The 23421-nt window shown below is 39.0% G+C and overlaps 3 protein-coding genes across 3 annotated transcripts; 1 reads left to right on the top strand and 2 right to left on the bottom strand.

Annotated features, from left to right (window-relative positions):
• The first annotated feature begins 2364 nt into the window (after positions 1–2364).
• LOC131467117 (myelin and lymphocyte protein-like) lies at positions 2365–8037 on the top strand. Its single transcript, XM_058640847.1, has 4 exons — positions 2365–2618; positions 5323–5490; positions 5908–6033; positions 6584–8037. Exons 1-4 carry the CDS (start codon positions 2529–2531, stop codon positions 6656–6658), a joined length of 459 nt encoding a protein of 152 aa, XP_058496830.1. The 5' UTR covers positions 2365–2528; the 3' UTR covers positions 6659–8037.
• Positions 8038–10310: 2273 nt separating this feature from the next.
• Positions 10311–13613, bottom strand: LOC131467114 (galectin-related protein-like). Its single transcript, XM_058640842.1, has 6 exons — positions 13478–13613; positions 12711–12746; positions 12069–12152; positions 11430–11518; positions 10965–11148; positions 10311–10598 (listed from the first exon to the last, which is right to left on the bottom strand). The coding sequence occupies exons 2-6, from the start codon at positions 12738–12740 to the stop codon at positions 10455–10457; spliced, it is 531 nt and encodes a 176-aa protein (XP_058496825.1). The 5' UTR covers positions 12741–12746; positions 13478–13613; the 3' UTR covers positions 10311–10454.
• A 1024-nt stretch (positions 13614–14637) lies between these two features.
• On the bottom strand, positions 14638–22211 carry LOC131467085 (equilibrative nucleoside transporter 2-like). Its single transcript, XM_058640805.1, has 13 exons — positions 22142–22211; positions 21669–21738; positions 20865–20946; positions 20085–20221; positions 19860–19999; positions 19601–19735; positions 18981–19078; positions 17377–17434; positions 17187–17266; positions 16692–16800; positions 16485–16570; positions 15459–15655; positions 14638–14932 (listed from the first exon to the last, which is right to left on the bottom strand). The coding sequence occupies exons 2-13, from the start codon at positions 21704–21706 to the stop codon at positions 14818–14820; spliced, it is 1275 nt and encodes a 424-aa protein (XP_058496788.1). The 5' UTR covers positions 21707–21738; positions 22142–22211; the 3' UTR covers positions 14638–14817.
• Positions 22212–23421: the final 1210 nt, after the last annotated feature.

Below are 23421 nucleotides of genomic sequence, written 5' to 3'. Positions count from 1 at the left end.
ATGAAGAATTCATCGCGACGCTCAGGCTCCGCTGATTGACCTAAAGATTAGATAACAGCGTTTCCCCAGCAGTCCACCCATTATCTAATAACACGGTGCGCGGGACAATGGAGCAGCACAGGGGGAAACCAGGAATTTACCTGCAGCTCACATTTCATCACTTTGAAGAAACTGAATCCTGGATCTACGGTATACAGTCTACGGGTGGGTGGGGCCTAAGCCCATAAAGCCACTGGCTATTGATACGTACTGTATTTACAATATGTGATACTGAAGTCTTTATTTAGTTAACCAATTACTTCAACTGCTTTTAAATTATTCTGAATGATAAAGGGGGCGGGGTTTATGACCCATACAGCCATGGCTTAACGTGGAAGTGTCTGAAACATGTATTTTTTTGAATGTCCTTCAGGGGGCGACTCCACGAATTCGGATTTAATTCTATGACAAAAAGAGACGTCTTTGTACAACATTTTACAGTGCAATGTTTCCATCCCAGCCTCGTTCACACCTGCACAGTTTGTCTACCGATCAACCTGAATTTTTTGTTATGGGTAGGTGAGCACCCATGTATGTTCCCGTTCAATTTTGGTAAGAATGAACCCACACATGACGTTGCAAAAAACCCATTTCTTATGAGCAAAACTTTGAAAAAAAAACAATTCATATCTCTGTCAAAACTCATCGGATATGAACAGAATTCTATGTGTGTCTACGGAATCAGACTCTTTACTATCAGGCTGAATTTAATCCAGATCTAATCCAGATTACGGATTTGGTGTGACTTTAAATGTAACATGGTTCAGTCTCATTGAACAAGTTCAGATGTGTATATCTCAGTGACATCTTAGCACATCAGTCTGAATTATTTGTGATGGGTAGGTGATCACCCAAGTATGTTCCCATTTAATTTTGGTACGAATTAACCCAAGGATGATGTCACAAAATGTATCCAATTTTCAAGAAATACCCATTTCTTATAATGGGCAAACCTGTCAAAAAAAAACCTCATATCTCTGTCAAAACTCATCGGATTTGAACGGAATTGTATATGTTTGTACAGAATCTGACACTCTACCATCAGGCTAAATTTCATCATTACGATTTAAAGTTCTGTACTGATCCAGAAAGTTCTTCTGGATCCAGTGAAAGTGTAAACATTTCAGGTGCTGGTTTCTAAAACACGTCCTAACGGTACATTCTCTTCAATAGCTAAGAAAATATGAATTTTCTTTTCAAATCTTCACAGATTTATCTCGTAACATCACATAAACAAGGCTGGTTCTTTCCGTCTATATGAACGTCTCCCTGGACAGTCTGTCTGTCTGTCTCCTTCACACCTGTAAACGGTGTAAACAACAGCGCCATGGCAACAACAAGCTTCTCATTTGGCAACTCAGCACAGCCAAGGAGGCGAGCTGTCGGACAAACACCTCAGTTAATCGTGGAGACGGATCTGGTTTCCTGCCGCTGTCACTTTATCCTCCTGCACGGGAAACCTACTCCCAGTGGAGACGACTTTGTGTGCACGTGTGTGTGTGTGTCCAACAAGACGAAGACAAAACCTTAAACAAAACCTTTGTCTTTACAAGAGCCGCAAGAAACGTTGGTCTTTGGTTTCCCCCAAAAAATGGAAGTTGTCTGAAACCAAGTCATTCCTGCCAACAGGATGCTGTTTGTAAACTGCTCACTCTCCCGCACCAAAGCCCAAAGAGAAAATCAGCAATTTTAACATCACATCACACAGGAGTTGTTGATCCACTGCTGCCTCCATCACTAAGTTCAAATGTGTTATTTTGTGACTTGGGTGTATGAAAACCTTTGTTCAGATTTACCTCAGTGACACAAAGTGACCACACCAGGCAGCAGTAGACCAGCAGCCCCTGTGTCCCCACAGCTAAAATGGCTGATTTTCTCTATGGACTTTGGTGTGGGAGAGTCAGTGGTTTACAAACTTCAGTTTCCTGTTGTAAAAGTCTGTCTCACAGTGAGATAAAGACGTGAACACATTCCTATGATATCGTTAAACTTAAGATGATGTTATTTTTACCGATAAACTCAGTTTCACCATAAATAACAGTAAAATGTGGGCAGTCATTTTTCTTTATACTAAATGTTTAACGAGCAGCTAAAAATACAAGAAACAACAATTATAAGAAAAATACTGTTTTTTCAAATCTATGAAAACAGTATGCAACTGTTTCTACTGAGTCTGTTTACTGTTGTTGTTGTTGATGTTGCTGCTGCTGGTGAGGAGAGCAGAGCGCTGCTGGTTGCCATGGTGATAAATGAGTCACGCTGCGCGGTCAAACATTGATAAGTGTCTGTTTCACGCTGAGAGTCCATCACACGCTGACCCTCAGCAGCTTCTCTCTCAGCGGCTCCGGTGTGAGTGCGGGCCACGCCGGGCGTGTCTCCGCTCCGCCGATGGGGGATTCCGGTTTTTCCGGTCGGCTCGTTCTGGTTTAAACTGACTACTGGGCATCAGTGTGAGCATCAGCATCCGCAGCAGCAGCAGCAGCAGCAAGATGGCCTCCAACACCGCCACCCTGGGGAACCTCCCGAGCGGCTGTGGAATATGTACGACCATTCCCGACATCCTCTACGTGCCAGAACTGGTAATACTCAGCAGATACAGAGGTTTCCTACAAGCGAGGATGATTTACGCACGGTGTGGGCATTTTTACGCACGGGGCTGCAGTTAAGCGCAGTATAATTACTTTTACGCACGGTGTGGGCATTTTTACGGGCGACGGGGACACTTTTACGCAGTTTCACGCACAGTGTTTGGAATCAGGCACGCTGGGGACATTTACTTTTACGCGTGGCGGGGACTGTTCTACGCACGGTCTCGGCACTAACGGATGGCGGGGACACTAGTACGCAGCTTTTACGTAAAGCACAATAGGGAGATTTTACTAACGGAGTGAACTTGAGCATTGTGGGGACACTTTTACGCACCGTTTACGCACGGAGGGTGCCATTTCATACATGGTTTAGGAGTATTTTACGCACGACAGGGACACTTTTATACAGTTTTTACGCATAGTGTGTGGAATCGGGCACGATGGGGTCATTTAAACGACACTCACGGGCGGCGGGGACGCTTTTACTGCGCTCTTACGCACGGTGTGGACACCGTTTTTAAGCTAATTTGTTGATTCTTGTTTCTTCTATTAAAGAATAAAACAAAAATACAGCACTAAAACAAGCAGACAAGTTGTATTGTATGTAGAAATAAATATATATATATAAAAAAAAGTATAATAAAGCTGAGACAATAAACTGACCGTTCACATTCTGAAAAATCTGTTGGACGAATTATTATGATTATCATTATCATTAATGTTAAAACTTCACTGTAAAAGTCAAAATACTTTTAAACAAATGTACAGAAAATGTGTTTGTGATGATATGAAATGTTTAAAATGAGCTTATAGCGGGTTTTTTTTAAAAATACATAAAAGATAAAGAGTAATATTTTAAATTATGGTGCAATTAACTTTTTTTTTTAAAGGGAAAAAAAGACAATGGGGGTATGGTGGATAAGCGGTAGAGTGAGTTGTCTTTCAAATTGAAGATACAGGGGTTCGATTACCAGCTCCTCTATAGTCGATTATAAAGCATACATAATATATAATAATATATATGTAATATATAATATATACTGTATAATATATATATATATATATATATATATATATATATATACACTGCATATATATGCACTGTATGAATGTATGAGTGGATGAGTTTGAATGGCAAATTTGGCAAAATTGTAGTGTGAACCCTGATATCAAGTGTCAATTTTAACTGTAGAATGATCCAGAAAGATCTCGTGTCACCCAGTGACACTACCGCCAAAGTGATTTGTTCATAAACCAAAACACATAAGGATGCAGCCATAAAAACAACAAAAAACAAACCAAAAAAACACCACTATTGTTCAGCAGTTTAACAAGACAAAACCCTTTCTTTCTTGCTCTGCTGCTGTATACACACAAGCACTCCCTCAGGTCAGGTCTGCTAGTTTTGCCCTGTTTTTTCAGACAAAGGACAAACAAATAACTGGAGAAGAACAACAGAGGAACAAATCACCACGTACTGTTACGTACTGCACCGTTAAATTAAAAGAAGTTTTTTTTTTTACGTTTTGTTGATTTGACCATTAATTTCTGTTACGTATGATTCCAATTTTTTTTTTCTTCCCCCGAACATTGGAGCAAACAGACGACCTGCATCGGGAGGTCAAAGGTCACCGCAGTGAAACAGAGAGAGAGAGAAAGAGAAGATGAGACCGATATAATTCCTCAAGTGACAGAGGAGAGATAAGACGTGAATGTGACAAATCATCGCACGCAAACACACGTGGTTTGAGCGGGGTGTGTGTGTGTGTGTGTGTGTTGGCAGCAGGTGGAGGTGGGCGGAGCTCCATGAATAATGCAGCCTGTCCATCATCACAGGTGTAGAGTGAACAAGGGGCAGGACAGCAAGGTGGACAAAATAACCAACAACGACTTTAAAGGCATAGTTCAGGAGGTTAAGTGTTATGTTTTCAGCTGCATGGGTTTAGCAACTTCCTGTGTGCAGATTTTTTTTTTTTTGACAACTCAATCTGAATTTTTTGTGATGGTTTGGTGAATGTCCAAGTATTTTCCCATTCAGGTTTGGTAAGAATCTACTCACGAATGACATCACAAAAATGATAAAACCTTCAAGAAATCCCTCAATTTTTTTTTTAAATGGATAAAACGGTAAAATAAAACAATACTATCTCTGTCAAAACTCATCAGATTTGAATGGAATTTGGTATGTCAGTGCAGGATCAGATACTCTATCATCAGCCTAAGTTGTATCTGAATCTGATTTACTTGAGGAGTTAATAGTGTCCATCTTTAGTTTTAGCTGCTCACTCTCTCACACCAAATTCCATTAAGAAAATCACTGATTTTAACATCACAGCACACAGGAGTTGTTGATCCACTGCTGCCTCCATCAGTAGGTTCAACTGTGTTATTTGGTGACTTCTGTCCTTAAAATTCTTTGTTCAGATTGACCTCAGTGACACAAATTGACCACACGAGGCAGCAGTAGACCAGCAGCTCTTGTGTCCCCACGAGCTAAAATCACTGATTTTCTCTATGGGGTTTGGTGTGGGAGAGTGAGCGGTTTACAAACTTCAGTTTCCGGCTGGAAAAGTCTGTCTGACAGTGAGATAAAGATGTGTTCTTAAGATATCGTAGACTTAAAATGACGTAGATTTTAACGTAAAAAACACACTTGATTTGAGGGTGACGTGGCGTCTCCGCTCTGGTCCCGCAGATCTTCGGCGGTCTGGTGTGGATCCTGGTGGCGTGCACGCTGGTGGTGCCGCAGAACCCTCAGGGCTGGGTCATGTTCGTCTCCGTCTTCTGCTTCGTCATGACCTTCATCTGGTTGGTGGTGTTCGCCTGCGGGGGGCACCAAAACAAGAGCAGTTGGGCGGCAGCTGTGAGTGATCGTTGTTACTATGGCAACAGGAACCAGTTTAAAATTGCTTTAGCTCATCAGTTTATCTAAGTATTTATGCAACTATAGTATCTGTGTTTTTATCTACTCTTTCTCAGTGAATTTAATCTTTAAGATTAATATTTTACACGGTGGATAAAAATGACAAATGTTTTTAGAATAACAACCATTTCGTTGTGTCTGAACCATGTAACTTTTTGTTGTGTTTTTGTTGTTGTTATTGTGACTTTGGTGTGAGCGAGTGAGCGGTTTAACAAACTTCAGTTTTCTGTTGGAAAAGTCTGTCTAACAGTGAGATAAAGACATGAACATGTTGTGAAGATGTCATAGACACTTCAAAAATCCTGGACTATCCCTTTAAAGATGAACATCTGTCACCTCGTCCTCCTCCTCTGTCAGGACTTCATCTACCACGGCGTCGCCGCCTTCTTCTACCTCAGTGCTTCAGTGGCTCTGGCTAAAGTGACCCTGGACATGAAAGACGGGAGCGTCTTTAAGAACTACCAGCTGGACATCTCTGCTGTGGTGAGTCAAAAACTCACTGCTTTTTTGTTTGTTTTCCTTTTCATTCATTCATGAATATTTATACTTCAGTCATGTGATACACATCGTCCTCAAATAAAGAGCTACAGTCTCTTTGCCATTGTCTTTGTTGTTCTTGTGCATGTTTTTGTAGTTTTCTTTATAGTTGTTTTGTGTCTTTGTAGTTGTTTTGTGTTTTTGTAGTAGTGTCTTTGTAGTTGTTTCGTGACTGTAGTTGTTTTTTGTGTCTTTGTAGTTGTCTTGTGTCTTTGTAGTTGTTTTGTGTCTTTGTAGTTGTTCTGTGTCTGTGTAGTTGTGTTGCGTCTTTGTAGTTGTGTTGCGTCTTTGTACTTGTGTTGTGTCTTTGTAGTTGTGTTGTGTCTTTGTAGTTGTATTGTGTCTTTGCAGTTGTGTTGTGTCTTTGTAGTTGTGTTGTCTATTTGTGGTTGTGTTGTCTATTTGTGGTTGTGTTGTATGTATTGTGTTTGTTTTTCACCTCCCTCCGTCAGGTTCTTCTTCTTCCCACTGACGGTGTCTGTCTCGGTGTCTTCAGGTCTTCTCATACATGGCGACTGTGCTCTACGTCATCCACACCATCTTCTCTGCCATCCGATGGAAATCCTTCTAGAGGATTGTCTTTGTGAGGAAACATCGGCTGGTGCCGACATAACATCAGGCCTGTGGAGCTCTGGTCTCTGGTCTTCTCTCTGCTGGATGAGTACAGTCTGGACGAGGACAGTTTAGAGGGAGGACATTCTCAGCGGCTGTGAAGACATGAACACCAGCTGACCCTCCTGCCCTGATGGTTCGTGTCACTGAGCTGCTGCAGGTCCTCTGCTGTCTCCTACAGACGCTTACAAACAGTTTCTACTGACATGGACGAGAAAGATCGGACAGAAGCTTGTGAAGGTGTGAATTATACTGTTGTTTAAAGCAGGGTCTCTCAAACCTGGTCCCGGGGACCCTCTGTCCTAATCGTCAGCTCAAAAGGGAGCACAGCAGAAGCCTGATAATGACCCAATTATTTGAATCAGGTCTGTTGGAGCAGGGAAACCCTGAGAAACCCTGAGGAACTCTGTGGAACCCCGAGGAACCCTGAGGAACTCTGAGGAACCCCGTGGAACCCTGTGGAACCCTGAGGAACCCTGCTTTAAACAACTACAGATGTAGCTAAAAACCTGTGGAAATGTTTTGTTTAATCAAAGTAAGGGTGTATTTTTCTTTCTTTGCTCACCTATCAGTTGGTATCTCCAGTTTTAAGTCTCATTATTTTGATCCCCGTTTTGTAGATATTTGAAGCTGATGGAGAATTTTTGTCCTAATCCGGCCCCAACTTTTTCCACAAAATTTTTAAAAATGGACCAGGTTGCAAACAAAATCTGACCAATTATCACCCTTTAATCTTTAGGGAAATCTGGATGTGAAGTCATGAGAGAAACACTCGTGCTTCCCAAAAAGTTCCTATTTGGGGGACAACCTTTTAAAGATTTTGTCAAATATCGTGACCAAAATCATACAATAAACCGTGACGAGCAGATTTGAGTTATTTACAGCCATTTCTGCTACAACTTATATCATTTTGAATTGGTAAATTAATGATTTAATAAAAAAGGCACTTGATCCTCAAATCTAACACCGTTCAGACACTAAACTACAACTTTAACTAGAAATATAATCTGATATCAACCCAAAAACCAATATTTATTTAAGCCTTACACAGGGTTCCTGTTATTTTGTTCACCCGCTCAAGTTCTGTAGGATCTTTGCTCGTTGCCTCCTCGGCTCTGTTTGTCCTTTAGTTTGTTTTTCTTGTTTTAATCTCAGCCAATTCATTTAAAAAAAGAGGCTCCTGATGTGTCTAATTTTGTATTTTTATAACTTTGTCAAATATATTATGAAGAAATTTGATGCAGACCGTGACAGCTTTGTGTTTTTTAGGCTTAAAGTTTTTAATCTATTGAATTAATTGGAAAAACAAAAAAGAATAAATGTGTTTGTTTTCAAATGTTTTAAATAATTTGTTTAGTTCATTGGCACAAATAAACATTGATAAAACATTTTTTTTAAGAATATAGAAGTGGATTTTTCAGTGTTTTTTATAGCTAATAATACATTATGTTAGCTAAACCATAATTTTCACGAGCTCTGACTCGTCGGTAACATAGCTTGTTTAGCAAAACGTGTGTATTTTTTTAAAGCTAATAATGCATTATGTTAGCTAAACCATCTTTGTCGACAGTAGTGACTTAACTTACATGTCTTGTTTAGCTAAAAAAAAGTGTATTTTTTAAAGCTAATAATGCATTACAATAGCTAAACCATCCTTTTCACTAGCTCTGACCAACCTACCTTGCTAACTGAGCCTGCGCAGCTAATAATATGATATACTATACAGTATATGAAAAAGTTGTAACTTGACTAGCCTAGCTAACTAAACTTTTTATGTGTTGCTATTGATCATAAACTTCAGCGTACAGAGTTTAGCTACTTCGCTTGTAAAATACTAAAAACTACTAGCTTCGCGACAGACACACACACACAGTTTTTTTTAGGTTGCTCCGACTTTCTAACATGGAAATCTAACTTGAATTATAGTTGTCGGACATTCGCACTTCTGACTGCGACGGAACGCACCATTAAACAAAGTCAGTAAAAGAGTCTCCACCAAAAATAAAATTAATCTAAAAAAAACTATTTCACCCTTAAAATGAAGATAATATCATGTGTAAAGTTTTTTTTATACATACATAACATATATTTAAAGAACTGCATTTTGTCACATTTAGTATGAAATTTAAGAGCTACAAAAAGAAAACTGTTGCCATGTCATTGCTGTTTATACAACCTTGTATAAAGTGTAGAAAAATAACTACTGTACTTTGAAATGAAATAAAACAATAATTGGATTTTATCCAGCTCATGATCCAAAGATGGACTTGTGTACGTCTTCATGTACACATGACTTTCATTTAATGGTTTTCGGGGATTTTTTTTTAATATCGCATTTGACATTGGATGTAATGCCTTCATCTCAAAGGGTGAAACACATGATAATAAAATAATAACATAAAATTATTTTCTTCAAAGCTACAAGGAGCCACTGCAGAGGAGCCGAAGAGCCACAGAGGTCATCCACACTGACTGGGCGGGGCCTTGTTTCTGCAGGTACATGAATTATTTACAAGTGACCATTTGTTTCTGCGCCATTTATCATCTATGTGAGGGTTAGAAAAGTAGTCGTTTTTTGCACCTTTAATTACTTATGACATCTGAAATATAACTAAACGCGCAATTTATCATAGCGAACCGAACTGTACTGCTTTGAGGAAACAGGGTTTTATGGAGAATCCAGTTCACCTGAGCCTAATCTGCATGTCTTACACACACACACAGTGAAGCAGGCCGGTGAACTGTAGCTGTGATATATTATTGACGACGGCAGCAGGTGATAATAGTGGAGCATCTCCGTGAAACTGAAGAAGGTGGAGGCTCAGCAACATCACTCAACACAATCACAGACAAAACAAAAACACACAGCCGATACACGTCAGACAACAAAATACTTTGAAGTCAGTATTTCACACATTTTTTGTTCAATTGTGTGTCAATAGTAGCTAACAAAAGAAGAGTAAACAGCCGGAGTACTTGAGACTACCGGCATTTTGCCTTTATCCCCCAGAATGCATTGAGTTTTGGTCACATGGTATGGCAAGCTCTATTGTGTGGATTTGGACATGACAAATACATTGTTTGTAATTGTCCTTGTTGAAGTTGGGATTTAAAATTGTTTTAGGTGAAATGTTGAGATGTCCACGTACTTTTGTCCCGGTGGATTTTACAATAATCCACGTTCAAGTTGAACTAAGGTTGTGTGTGTGTGTGTGTGTGTCAGGCCTGGATCTTAGTTTCATTTGTATGCATTATCTGCCCCCCTGTGGTCAAAGTGGTGCATTACAGGAACGTTTCTCATTAAATTCTGACAGCAACCAAAAAGGAGGACACAGGAGCTGCTGGTCCACTGCTGCCTCGTGTGGTCACTTTGAATCACTGAAATAAATCTAATCAATGGATTTCAAACACTTAAGTCATTAAAATAACACATCACTTAGTGATGGAGGCAGCAGTGGATCAACAACTCCTGTGCCCCCACGAGCTAAAATCGTTGATTTTCTCTTTGGACTTTGGTGTGGGAGAGTGAGTGGTTTTACAAACCTCAGTTTCCTGTTCACAAACAGCCAGAAAAGGCAGTGAACGTAGTTTTAAAATAAATAAACTACGAATAACTGTACATTTTATTTTGAAAGGGCTACAAAATATATACAGGACAGGTATCATTAGTTCATTGGCTGGTCCCAGATCAGACACTTAAAAAAAACAAGAGTTCTCCATGTTAAAAAAACATCTGTCGTGTTCATCTCAGCTCTTCAGGCCAGTTTAGTGACGCTGACGCTTCCTTTGATCCACAACGTGTCGATGTCGCTCAGCGACGTCAGTCTGTGGTGAAAGTCAAACATCTGCTGCCCGTCCACTAACACACGAAACCGGCTGTGTTCACAGTGAATCTCGATCTTCCAAGAACGAGAGAGAGAGAGAGAGAGAGAGAGAGGGAGGAGGGGCCTTGATTTTACATGTTCAACATTTTAAAGTGAAATGTGACAACAGGTTTCCCACACCAAAGTTCATAGAGAAGCTGCCTCGTGTGGTCACTTTGTGTCACTGAGGTAAATCCAAACAAAGGAACTCCAAATTCATTAAAATAAGTCATTTGAAATCAGTGATGCAGGCAGCAGTGGATCTCCACACCTGTGTGCTGTGATGTTAAAATCACTGGTTTTCTCTATGAGGTTTGGTGTAGGGAGAGTGAGTGAGTCAAAAAAATTATCCGTCTCATTCAGAATGAACCCAGAATATGTTACGTACATACGTAAACGTACCTTGAACGGCTGGTCTTTGATGAAGGGGAAAAAGGGGACGGCTCGGTCCGAGTCTCCCCAGGATCCGGACACGCAGGCCCTGCGCAGGATCTGCCGATCCCTGAACCGAACGCAGACCTCCAGAGCCACGTCCAGCGGAGGCTCCCTGGACGTCCCGCGTCCACACGTCACGGCGATGTAGAACCTGACAAATGTCCGTTATTATTTGAGACAGCATCAAAAGTCTGAACTGAAGTGATCAACTCAAATTTAATTTTTCAATTTTTCAATTTTTCATGACTAAAAATACCACTAGATCAGAGAGCTAAGTTCTCTGATTTTAGGTCTTTTAGGTTACTGTTTGTCTGTTACATAAAGTGATCATTTCCCTTTTATTTTTATTTGTATTTTTAAGTGTTAAATGTAACCACAACAACAAAGGGAGAAAATGGATCAACGATAAAATGTGGATAATGTCAGATTCACCTGTCAGGATGTGAATCCACAATTCCCACAATGACAAGTTTCTTCCCCGGCCGCATTCCATCTGTGATGTGACCTCTGAAAGGAACAACCTGCATGCACGCACGCACGCACACACACACACACACACACACACAGTCTGGTTTTCATGACTTCAGAGGACACTGCATTCACTTATATTCACCTGGTGGAAAATTAGTGTCACCTTAACGATAACTACTACTGAACTAACCCTAAACCTGCTTTAACCTCACACTAACATGAAACAGTGTCTTCATCTTAAAATGTAATCATTTATTTTCACATGTGTCATTAAGGCGTAGCCATGAGTTACGTATCCTGTTCCCTAGTGTCATTAAGGAGTGGCAACAAGTTACGTATCCCGTTCCCTAGTGTTATTAAGGCGTGGCTACAAGTTTCGGATCCCGTTCCCTAGTGTTATTAAGGCGTGGCTACAAGTTACGTATCCCGTTCCCTAGTATCATTAAGGCGTGGCCACGAGTTACATATCCTGTTCCCAAGTGTTAATTAGGCGTAGCTAACTCGCATGCGTTATTAATGTTTAGCCACATCTTGTCGATTTTCCGAGAGATTTCACCTCCCGAGCTTCGTCCAGTTCAGAGTCTGTGTTGACGTAGTTACCAAATTCTGCTGAGGATCTCGTGCAGGTGAGGCCACGCCCTCTTTACTTCCATCAGCCACACCTCTCTGTGGAACACTCCATTTCTAAAAAAAAAAGAAGGAAAAACAGAATGGAATTTAATTAATATTTATTATATTTAATTCTGAACTTAAACCGAATAAACAAATTCAAATTTTGAATTTCGGTTCCTGCAACACACAATTGTATTTAAAATCTGCTGTAATAAAAAATACTTTCACACATTTTCACAAAATATAAAGTCATGCAAAAAATGACACAACAATAATAAACAATAAATTAAATTAAATAAAACAATGAAATAAGTGTCATTTATGTTAAAAAAAATAAAAGTCCTTGCATCCTGTTTGTACTGAGGGGCGTTAACAAAATAAAAGCCTGAACTTTGTAAATGCCACATACAGGTGTTTACAATGCTCAGGCTTTTATTTTGTTAACTCTTTCAGGAAGTTGTAGCCTCCCTCCGGTCACCTGAGCAGGTTCAGTGTTCAGAAAATAAAGTTTCACTGGAAACGACAAAAGAAAGTGGCGCGCGCGCACACACACACACACACACACAGAAACAATGAGAGTTCAGAGAGAGAGAGAGAGAGTGTGTGTGTGTGTGTGTGTGTGTGACTCACCTTCCTGCTCGGCCTGTGTGTGTCGGCCATGTTTATCTGAAGGAAACAAGTAGAGAAGTGAGTTGCAGGTCCAGTTAGTCAGCCTCACACACACACACACACACACACACAGCTCTGATAATCAGCTGCCTTGTGTGCCTCTCCCTCTCTCCCTCTCCCTCCCTCTCTCCCTCTGTAAGCTCCTTGTTCTCTAACTGGAGGCAGGATCACAAACATGAAAGCAGAAGTTTTACAGTTCTCAAAGTTGCAGCCCGTGCTATGTGTTGTTTTTATTGCTAATGTTTTTGCTCTTTCTTAATGTTGTAGTGTTTGGCACTCCGGGGCCACCGTATAAATGACTAACCTGAACCCTAACTAAACTAAACCCAAGTCTAACCCTGACCCTAAAACCAGGTCTTAATCCTCAAAAATCCAGTTCAAAATGTCCTAACAAAGATAGGTTTGCTTGACAATTGGTCCACGCAGCCTACCAAAGACCTGTACACACACACACTATAAAAGTATGACGTTGATTTGAATGCGTCATGTGCCACCCTGTGGTCAAACATGTGCATTACACAAGTAGTTTCTCATTTAAGCATACTGTCAAAGATAAAAAAAAATATTGCCCATAAATTTAAACAAAATATTTAATTAAAACATAAACCATACCAGTAGGCCTGTTTCAACAAAAGGTTTGTGTCTATTTGCAAACCTTCTTCCCTCTCCTCCACTAAAGTCCATAGAGAAATAGTGTTTTTAATGAAGAAAAGTGCAAAAATACTCACAGCGTGTGGAGCTGAAAGAGTGTGGCATCACCCTGGAATCATCAGTTTTACTTCTTAGTTTTTAATGTGAGCAACAGAAACCAAATCAGCTCAGTTCTTGTTCAAAACTGTCCTTTTCCTTCTTCCAGGAGCAGAGTAAAAGAATGGGAGGAAGCAGGAGGCGGAGACTGTGTGTGTGTGTTTATGTGAGAGAACATCATTTAGACTCATTACAGCATCTGTCAGTTTACAGCAGTAGCAGAGTTAGTGGCTTTTATAGAAGGGGCGTCTTAAAGAGGCCACATGTGTTGAGTTACAACAATTACGTATGTGTCTCGCCCTATTTAAACACTTTAAACTAAATGTTAGCAGCGGTGGTGACGTTCTGTTACTGGTGTATTATTCCTGTACTATTCCCATACGTAAAACTTTAAATGTTTGTTTTCCTGATGTGGAAGTAAATCCTGTTCATGAACTCTGACTTAGCTACCTTTGCTACCCTAGCTTCTACAGCTAATAATATTTTGCTAATGTTAACAAATCCCTGATCCAGATCAACAACTCTGACTTATAGCTACCTTTACTAACCTAGCTTCTACAGCTAATAATATTTTGCTAATGTTAGCAAATCCCTGATCCAGATCAACAACACTGACTTAGCAACTTTTGCTAACCCAGTTTCTAAAGCTAATCATATTTTGCTAGTTAGCTACACCCTGATCAACAACTCTGACTAAGCAACGTTTGTACACCTAGATTCTACAGCTGATAATGTTTTGCTAATGTTAGCTGAACCCTAATCAACAACTCTGACTTAGCCACCTTTGCTAACCTAGCTTATACAGCTAATGATATTTTGCTAATGTTAGCTAAATCCAGATAGCTAATAATGTGCTACAATAAGTGAGACGGACAGTAACATGTCAGCAGCCAATCAGATTTCCGTGGCTCCCTCTGGCCCCGCTCCTAGATTGGACATTGGTTCACAGTTAGAGTTGAGTTTATGAGTATAAATAAAAAAAAAAGAAACACTATTGAGCTACTGTATATCATTTTTGTATTATTTTGAAAAGCAACAACACTCAGACACAGAACCATAGCACAAAACAAGTTTTATATATATATATATATATATATATATATATATATATATATACACACACACAATATATTATAAACAATCTTTTCATTGTCCAAAATCCACAATACCACAGAACACAACTTTCTAAAACTATTTGAAACATTACAACATAAATAGAGCAACTTCAAATTCATCACAGTGAGTTAACGATATCTTCACTTAATAAAATAAAGGCAGTGTTTTTTTTTTTACATGTTCATTGGATGAGATTGGAAATGTCCTAAACCAGGTTTCCCAGTAAGAAGGAGAATGCTGCTCCCAGAGCCAGACCCAGGACCAGGAAGAAGGTCATCAGAGATCCGGCGGTCTCACAATCCAGACTAAAGCGCAACGACCTGACACACACATGGTCAAATATATTTTCAAATACAAAAAAAACACATGGAAGACGAAAAACCTTCTGTTTATATATTTTATTTGTACGAATAATTTGATAAATGCTGTCAGCAAAAAACCTTTTAATGATTTCAACTTCATAAGATTTCAACGTAAGTGAATATCATGCGATACGTATTAACGTAGACTTGACATTCTACTAGTCAACAAGTCAGGGTGATATGTTACAAGCTAACCTAGCTCGTAAAGCTAAAAATGTATTGCTAATGTTGGCTAAACCCTGGTCACAAACTCTGACTAAGCTACCTTTGCTAATCTAGCTCGTAAAGCTAAAAATGTCTTGCTAATCTTGGCTAAACCCTGGTTCACACGCTCTGATTTATGTTATCAGCTTCACAAACAAAGTTAGCTCTGTTGCTAACGTCAGCTAAGCCTTAAACGTGACATGGCAGTATAGACCTTCTGCTATATCATTGCTAGTTTAGCTTGAAAAGCTAATCATTTGTTGCCAATAGTGAGACTCACTGTGGAGCGTAGGCCATGCAGAGGGTTGCCAGGTAACCATTGGTGAAGGAGAACAAGGCTATGATGGTGATGAAGGCACCGTCATGTCTGAAGACGACAGGCAACCTGGAGTTCTCGATGTTACACATCATGATCAGAGGGATGAAGACCAGACGAGCCAACACGGCGACAGGAAACAGAATGCTGTCCTTTGACGGCTTCAGACATTTAGAAAACACGCAACCACAATTTAGTCAGCAAGGTATAAACGGGAAGCAGTTTGTTGCTTAGCTTTTTGTTCGTCCACACTAAATCACAATCCACAATTATCAAAAGTCGTAGTTTCTATTCATCCACACTGTAGGACAACCCCACACTTTTCAAAATTAGACTCATTTTCTGTTTGTCCACACTAAAAGACAACCCCGCAGCTTTCAAAATAAGTCTCATTTTCTGTTTGTCAATACTATAAGACAACGCTGTGATTTTCAAAATAAAAGTCAAAGTTTTTGTTCATCTGCATGAACACACTACCCCCACGGTTTTCAAAATAAGTCTAATTTTCTCTTCATCTACATTCTACTTTTCAAAAATATTTTTTTAGTTCATCCACACTAACACAAACCCTTGCATTTTTTAAAATAAGACTGGTTCTGTTCATTCAGACTACAACACAACCCCACAATTTTTAAAACAAGTCCAGTTTTCAGTTTATCCCCACTAAAGCACAACCCAACTTTTCAAAATAAGTCTCAATTTCTGTTTGTCCATACTGAAACACAACCCCACAGAGTGTCTGTTGTTCATTCATACAAACAAAAACCAGCAACGTTCAAAATAAGTCTCAGGTTGTGTTCATCCACACTAAAACACAACTCCACAGTTATCAAGATAAAAGACTACACTATAATACAAAATCCTGTCAACTCTCACCTTATTTTAAACAATTTTGCGTACAACGGCTAATATTTGATTATTGATTAAAAGCATATTTATCGCATTGATTGCCTTCAGTAAATCCAGACTGAGGACAGAGTCCAGACTCACCCACTGGATGAGAGACGGAGTGCTGCGTCCAACAAAGTCCAGGGAGTTAAACAGGAGGAAACAGCAAACACAGGTGAAGACTCGGTCTGTGGGACAGACACAACGTTACACTGAGCGACTGAAACAACGCTGCTCGAGGACCTGAGACGCTTTTCTTTCAGCCAGGCCTGAACTACATTTCCCATCAGCCCCCTGACAGCATCTCACCCCAGGTAGCGTTGCCCTTGTAGATGGTGTGCACTCGCACCGTGATGACGGGAAACACCGACAGTGTGACGGCAAACACGCACGTGATACACAGCGCCATCAGCCAGATCTGTGAAACACAGGCAGCCACAGAGCCATGAGGAAAGTCTCATGCCTCTGTGGCCAACAGGAAACTGAAGGTTGTAAACTGCTCACTCCCCCACACCAAAGTCCATAGAGAAAATCAGTGATTTTAGCTCGCAGGGACACAGGAGCTGCTGGTCTACTACTTACCATCTACTTACATTTTGGATTTCTAAGTAGATTTTGGAACTATAAGTAGAATTTTAAGTCTTTTTAATTGATCTACAATTGGACATTGTTGGCTTTGATTCTTGTGTCGGACGTTCCGTGGCCGAAAGTCTGTTGACGTCACATTTTAGTATCGGCTCCGCTCGCTTTGAACCTCATCAGAACAGGTACTAAAAAAACACCAGCTTCTCCACATTCGTTCACCTTCTTGAACACGGCCAGGACGGACAGTCGTCTTGGCTGTGACTTGCCTTCGAGGTTGACATCATTTAAGATCTTTCTGTCTGAAGTTAGAAAAAGAATAGGAAAATGAACCCGTCTGTGTCTTATTATTATTATGATGATGATGATGATGATGATGATGCAGGTTATTTGAAAAAAGAGTGAAACAGACCTGAGCTGCTGAGGAGTTCCAGTTCTCCAGTCCTGTTCAGGTAGAAACGAGCAAACTCCTGACACACACACACACACACACACACACAAATACTGACCTGAGATCTGATGGTTTTAAACAGACACAGTACTCACACGATCATGTCTTTTTTCTTAAAAGTCGGCAGTGCACGATTATTTAACGTTATTTAAATAGCATAAATACTACCACGATATTGCAAAAATCACATATTGCGAGATACACACACACACACACACACAGCTGTATTTGTAACGTAAGTTAAACAAATGTTTGCTACAAAAAGTACTTCAAGATAAAATATCGCTATATTTCACTGTATCGATGTTTCTGCCAACCCCCTTTTTTTTAAATTGTGTGTGAATATATCGCATGTATGATTTCGCAAAAACTCAGAATATCGCAATATCATATCATGAATTAAATATCGTGATGATATCGTATCATGATTTAAATATCTTGATGATATTGTTATCGTGAGGATATCGTATTGTGATTTAAACATCGTTATAATATTGTCTTGTGACTTAAAATATTGTATTATGACTCAAATGTTATATCGCAATATTGTTATAATATTTTGTACCGTGAATTAGATATTGTGATGATATCGTTTAGTTACTTAAGTATTGTGATAATATTGTATCATGATTTAAATATCGTGACGATAACGTTTTGTGACTTAAATATCGTGACTTAGATATCATGATATTGTATCGTGACTTAGATATCATGATATTGTATCGTGACTTAGATATCATGTTATTGTATCGTGACTTAAATATCATGATATTGTATCGTGACTTAAATATCATCATATTGTATCGTGACTTAAATAGCATGATATTGTATCGTGACTTAGATGATATGATATTGTATCGTGACTTAAATATCATGATATTGTATCGTGACTTAAATAGCATGATATTGTATCGTGACTTAGATGATATGATATTGTATCGTGACTTAGATGATATGATATTGTATCGTGACTTAAATATCATGATATTGTATTGTGACTTAGATGATATGATATTGTATCGTGACTTAAATATCATGATATTGTATCGTGACTTAGATATCATGATATTGTATCGTGACTTAGATATCATGATATTGTATCGTGACTTAAATAGCATGATCTCATATCGTGACTTAAATATCATGATATTGTATCATGACTTAAATATCGTGATATTGTATCGTGACTTAAATAGCATGATCTCATATCGTGACTTAAATATCATGATATTGTATCATGATATTGTATCGTGACTTAAATATCATGATATTGTATCGTGACTTAAATAGCATGATATCATATCGTGACTTAAATATCATGATATTGTATCATGACTTAAATATCGTGAAGATATCCCAGTCACTTAAATATCATGACGACAAAAAGTGGTAATAGCGCTAAAAGAGCAAGAGTAGCGGCCATCTTCGAATCTGATATCAGATTTCCGAGTTGGAAGTCCGACTTGAGGGGGCGTTCCTGATGGAACTTTCCAACTTAGTCATAAATTCCGACTGCAAACGGACTGTACTATTGATCAAATGTGCGTGTGTTGTCACCTCCTCACCAGGTGTGGCAGCACCAGGTAACAGAGCAGAGTCAACAGAGTGGCCGCACATGGAGTGATGAAGTATCCCAACGCTGCCGAACTTTTACCTGCGTTACCTGAGAATAGAAAAAAAAAAGATGACCCTGTTTCCTTTATTTTGGTACAACCCCAGGGTGAGTGTGTGTGTGTGTATTTAGGACCATAAATGACATTCTACTAAGTAAATAAAACAATGAACAAGCAAATTAGTAAATAAAGTAATAAATAAAACAAAAATATAGAAAATAATAAATAAAAATACAGAAATAGTTGAACAAATACAGAAATAAAAACAATATATAAATATTGTTTAGTTTTTCGATGGCCGATGTTCATTTATTAATTTATGTATTTTTGTATTTATTTCTTTACTTGTTCTTTTATTTATTATAATGTCATTTATGGAGTGGTTAGGGTTTCAATGAAAAAATGAATAAACTTTCAAGTATTTCAAGGAAACCTGTGGGAACCCTGTTTTTTTACGGCTCCAGTTTCTCGCTTCAATCGGAGTTTGGGATAAAAAAATACCGACAGGTTCACTCACTTCTTTGAACACGACACACTGACGTGCAGGGACTTCTTACTTAGAAGTTACTCACTCAGGATGGAGAAGAGCATGGCGATGGCGGAGAATATCCCGGCCATTCCCTGACCGCTCATGAACAGAGTGCTGTAGCGATGAGGAAACATGCCGACCATCCCGAACAGACTGCCCTGCAGCACCGCACTGCCCACTACACACATACACACACACACACGATTGTCCAGCTTCTTAAATGTGAACATTTTCAGTTTTTTTTTTAAATTTTTCCTCAACATTTCATGGAACCAAACAAGACGATCGATTCATCAACTCACTGTTGATGAACCAGATGGTCGCCATGGTGACGGAGAAGAAGGTGTCCGGATGCATGGGGACTGTGACCAGGGCGGCGGTGATGGAGAAAAGGAGGAAGGAGCCGCACAAGCTCACGACCACACGGATACGTTCACTCACCCTGCGGAGAGAAAGAAAACGTCATCGTTGCCGTGGAAACGCTTAATCGCGTTTCCTGGCGTAAAGAAAAAAACTTGTTCACGTACCACTGATGCAGGAAAGAGTTGAGCAGGGTGAAGAGGAGCAGCGGCAGCTGGGAGAGCAGCGTCATCCAGTTGTCGTACCGGTAGTCTTTAGTGGCGACACCGGTGACGTTGACAACGCTGAGGCGCTCATTAAAATACTTTTGACAGAACAGAAGGGAAAATAATGTTCACAACTTCATGGAAAGTTCCCCGAGGGTAATGATGACAGTCTTCATATTCCAGGATAAAACCTGTACTTTTTGTCATGAGCAAATATTTGCCCAACAGTGACATACACATATACGTGAACATGCTCTTTACATTTCTGTCGTCCGCTATTCCCTCTTATGAAGAAGCGACAGGAAACTCAATTTCTTGTTGCTTCAAAAACTGCTCACTCTCCCACACCAAAGTCCATAGAGAAAATCAGCGATTTCAGCGATTTTAGCTCACAAGGACACAGGAGCTGTTGATCCACTGCTGCGTCCATCAGTGAGTTCAAATGTGTTATTTTGATGAATTCAGCCTTTGAAATCCTTCATTCAGATTGACCGCAGCGACACAAAGTGACCACACGAGGCAGCAGCAGACCAGCAGCTCCTGTGTCCCTGTGAGCTTTGGTGCGGGAAAGAGAGTGGTTTACAAACTTCAGTTTCCTGTTGGAAAAAGTCTGTCCTAACAGTGAGATAAAGACGTGAACGTGTTCATAAGACATCGCAGACTCAAACTGGTGTAGATTTTATTATCTCGGCATCAACTCAGTATCTCGTGTGACCACAAAAAAAGGTAAGACACTGAAACCTGAGAGGCTGTGATGAAGAAGTTCCACGGCATCATAATTCCCAGACCGAGCACAAAGACGATGAGGGCGACCGCCTGCCCGCTGTTGGGAAACACAGCAACACCGCCAAACATGACATCAACCGTGTGTTTACTCAACTCGACACAGTACATATACATATATACATATATACATATGTATATATATACACACACACACACACAGACAAACACGTATATTTTCCTGATTCATTTATCGTTGTTTGGTCCTAAAATGTCCCCAAAATCTCAAAAATTATAATAATTTTCTCTTTTAACTGTTTTAATGATTTTTTTGAATGCCTTTCTATACATATATTATATATTTAATTCTATTTTCTGGTGTTTTCTTGCTCTTTTTAAATGGAGAAATATTGTTATTAACTTTGTGGACAAAACAAGACATTTTGGAAACCCCAGCATTTTATTTTATTTTATTTTAACAACTAATCGATTAATCACAAAAATAACTTCACGAAAGATCAAACAACAACGAAAATTTAAAACAGCAAGCAGCATTTTATTTTGTACGCTCTCGCCCTGTAGGTGGCACTATGCCCTCAACTCACGATTAACGCTAAGTAAACAAAATTCAAAATGGCCGACTTCCTGTTGAGTTGACCTCATGGCCTCTATAGACTTTTTTGTTCGGCTTGGTCTGTGACATGTTCCCACCAAGTTTCGTGAAATTTGGTGAAACTTAGTTTTTGTGATTGGGGGGCGCCAGTTTTTTCGTCCGACATCCATGTGTGTGTGAGTAGGTTACACGGATGACATGTGACTCACCGGTCAGCAGGTGCCTTGCTTTCCTTCTCGAGGCTCATCCTTTTTTAGTTTTGTTTCTTGTTGTGTGTATCTGCACAAAAGTAAATGAAACACTTGTTACTCATGTTTTACTGGAACTACTGCTTTAAAAACAAACACTGATGAAACCAACTTAACACAGACAGGACATTTTCAGAAAATGAGGACATTTTCAGAAAGCGAGGACATTTTTAGAAAGTGAGGACGTTTTCAAAAAGCGAGGACATTTTCGCTCCTAAACCGACATAATCTACACCTTTAATCCACTTTAATCTGTCTGTGGTAATAATTATTCATTAATAATTATTTTGGTGATGAAATTGTGTTTTTTCATTTTTAAACACAAACACCTGTGTGTGTGTGTGTGTGAGGGTGAGATGAGCGCGTGCAGCAGCAGCAGACATTAAACAATCGTGTAAAAATGTGTCAATTTTCACGACAAAAGAGACACTCACCTGGTGAGACGGAGCGCGCGCACGCTTCCCGCGCGCTTCAGCAGCACAAGTGTGAACTGGCGATCCCGACCCCCGCGTGCTGAGCTGCTCTCAGTGTGACGCATGCGCAGTAAATCACACGGAGGCAAGTCCAGCAATTGTTTTCTTTCGTTACCTCAGAATTAACATTCTATAATTTATGTCAGGAGGCGGGGTCAGCTCTTATGGAGGAGGACCATGAATGACATGATAAATGAATGAATGAATACAAGAATGAGTGAATGAATGAATAAATATACTCATTAATGGATTCATTCAGATATAAATAAAAGAATACATAAATAGATGAATGAATAAATTGTTAGATGAATGATTATTCATTCATTCATTAAAGAATAAACAATGCTTTATGCTTGCATAATGAAAATAATCATACATGAATGAATAAATACAATTAATAAAATATTGAATTAATAAATAAATATATACAGAAATAAATAAAATAATACATATAAATAGAATACAAATGGATGAATCACTATAGAAGAATAAATGAATGAATATATATATACGAATGAACGACTATATAAATTAATAATTGAATACAGGGATAAATAAAAAAAAATAAAAAAAAGGCAAGTTGTATTTTGAAAAGATCGAGAGGAAGTTGATACAGTTTAGGAAGTCCCGCCTCCAGCGTTACTCTGATTGGCTAGAGCAGAGTGCGAGTGTGCGGATGAGCCAATCAGAGGCAGAGAAGCAGATTCACAGCGGTTTATCAGAGCGGAGACGAACACACAAAACAAAAAAAGTCACGCGTGTGACCAAAAGACACAAATGACATAAAAAGACAAAGTTGTAATTGTGAAAGTCATAATTGTGAAATAAAAAGTTAAAATTACATGTTAGAAAATCTAAATTGAGAACTGAACAGCTATAATTATGAGGGAAAGTAGTTATATGGGAGACAAAAAAAGGACATAATTGTGTCATAAAAGTTAAATTAATAAGGGATATAGTTATGGGATTTAAAAAAAAAAGTTGAAATAGAGATAAAAAGTTAAATTATGGGATAGAAAGTCTAAAGTAAAAAGTTTTGTGACAAAAGAATTGTATGGGTTACAAAAAGACATAATTATGTTATAAAAGATGAGATAAAAGTATGAACTTATGACTGTGAGGTTCAAAAAAAGTTGAATTAATGAGACAAATACTTTATGAGATAGAAAGTGTGAAATTAAACATTTAAATCACTTTATTATCATCATCATTATAAAGTTGACATGATGGGACATGTCCAC

The sequence above is a fragment of the Solea solea genome, chromosome 10 (assembly GCF_958295425.1).
Source record: "Solea solea chromosome 10, fSolSol10.1, whole genome shotgun sequence".
Taxonomy (NCBI): domain Eukaryota; kingdom Metazoa; phylum Chordata; class Actinopteri; order Pleuronectiformes; family Soleidae; genus Solea; species Solea solea.
The sequence above is the reverse complement of the archived record's forward strand: the minus strand, read 5'-3'. Positions and strand labels throughout refer to the sequence as shown.

Excerpts from the sequence above, each read along its gene's own strand:
- LOC131467117 (XM_058640847.1), top strand. The coding sequence starts at position 2,529 with ATGGCCTCCAACACCGCCACCCTGGGGAACCTCCCGAGCGGCTGTGGA. Across the intron at positions 2,619-5,322 it reads TCCTCTACGTGCCAGAACTG|ATCTTCGGCGGTCTGGTGTG; the intron begins GTAATACTCAGC and ends CTGGTCCCGCAG. Across the intron at positions 5,491-5,907 it reads AGAGCAGTTGGGCGGCAGCT|GACTTCATCTACCACGGCGT; the intron begins GTGAGTGATCGT and ends CTCCTCTGTCAG.
- LOC131467114 (XM_058640842.1), bottom strand. The coding sequence starts at position 12,740 with ATGGCCGACACACACAGGCCGAGCAGGAAG. Across the intron at positions 11,519-12,068 it reads GAGATCCTCAGCAGAATTTG|GTTGTTCCTTTCAGAGGTCA; the intron begins GTAACTACGTCA and ends GCGTGCATGCAG. Across the intron at positions 10,599-10,964 it reads TCAAAGACCAGCCGTTCAAG|ATCGAGATTCACTGTGAACA; the intron begins GTACGTTTACGT and ends CGTTCTTGGAAG.
- LOC131467085 (XM_058640805.1), bottom strand. The coding sequence starts at position 21,706 with ATGAGCCTCGAGAAGGAAAGCAAGGCACCTGCTGACCG. Across the intron at positions 20,947-21,668 it reads AGCAAGGCACCTGCTGACCG|CGGGCAGGCGGTCGCCCTCA; the intron begins GTGAGTCACATG and ends GTTTCCCAACAG. Across the intron at positions 15,656-16,484 it reads CTCCGTCTCTCATCCAGTGG|CCGTCAAAGGACAGCATTCT; the intron begins GTGAGTCTGGAC and ends AAATGTCTGAAG.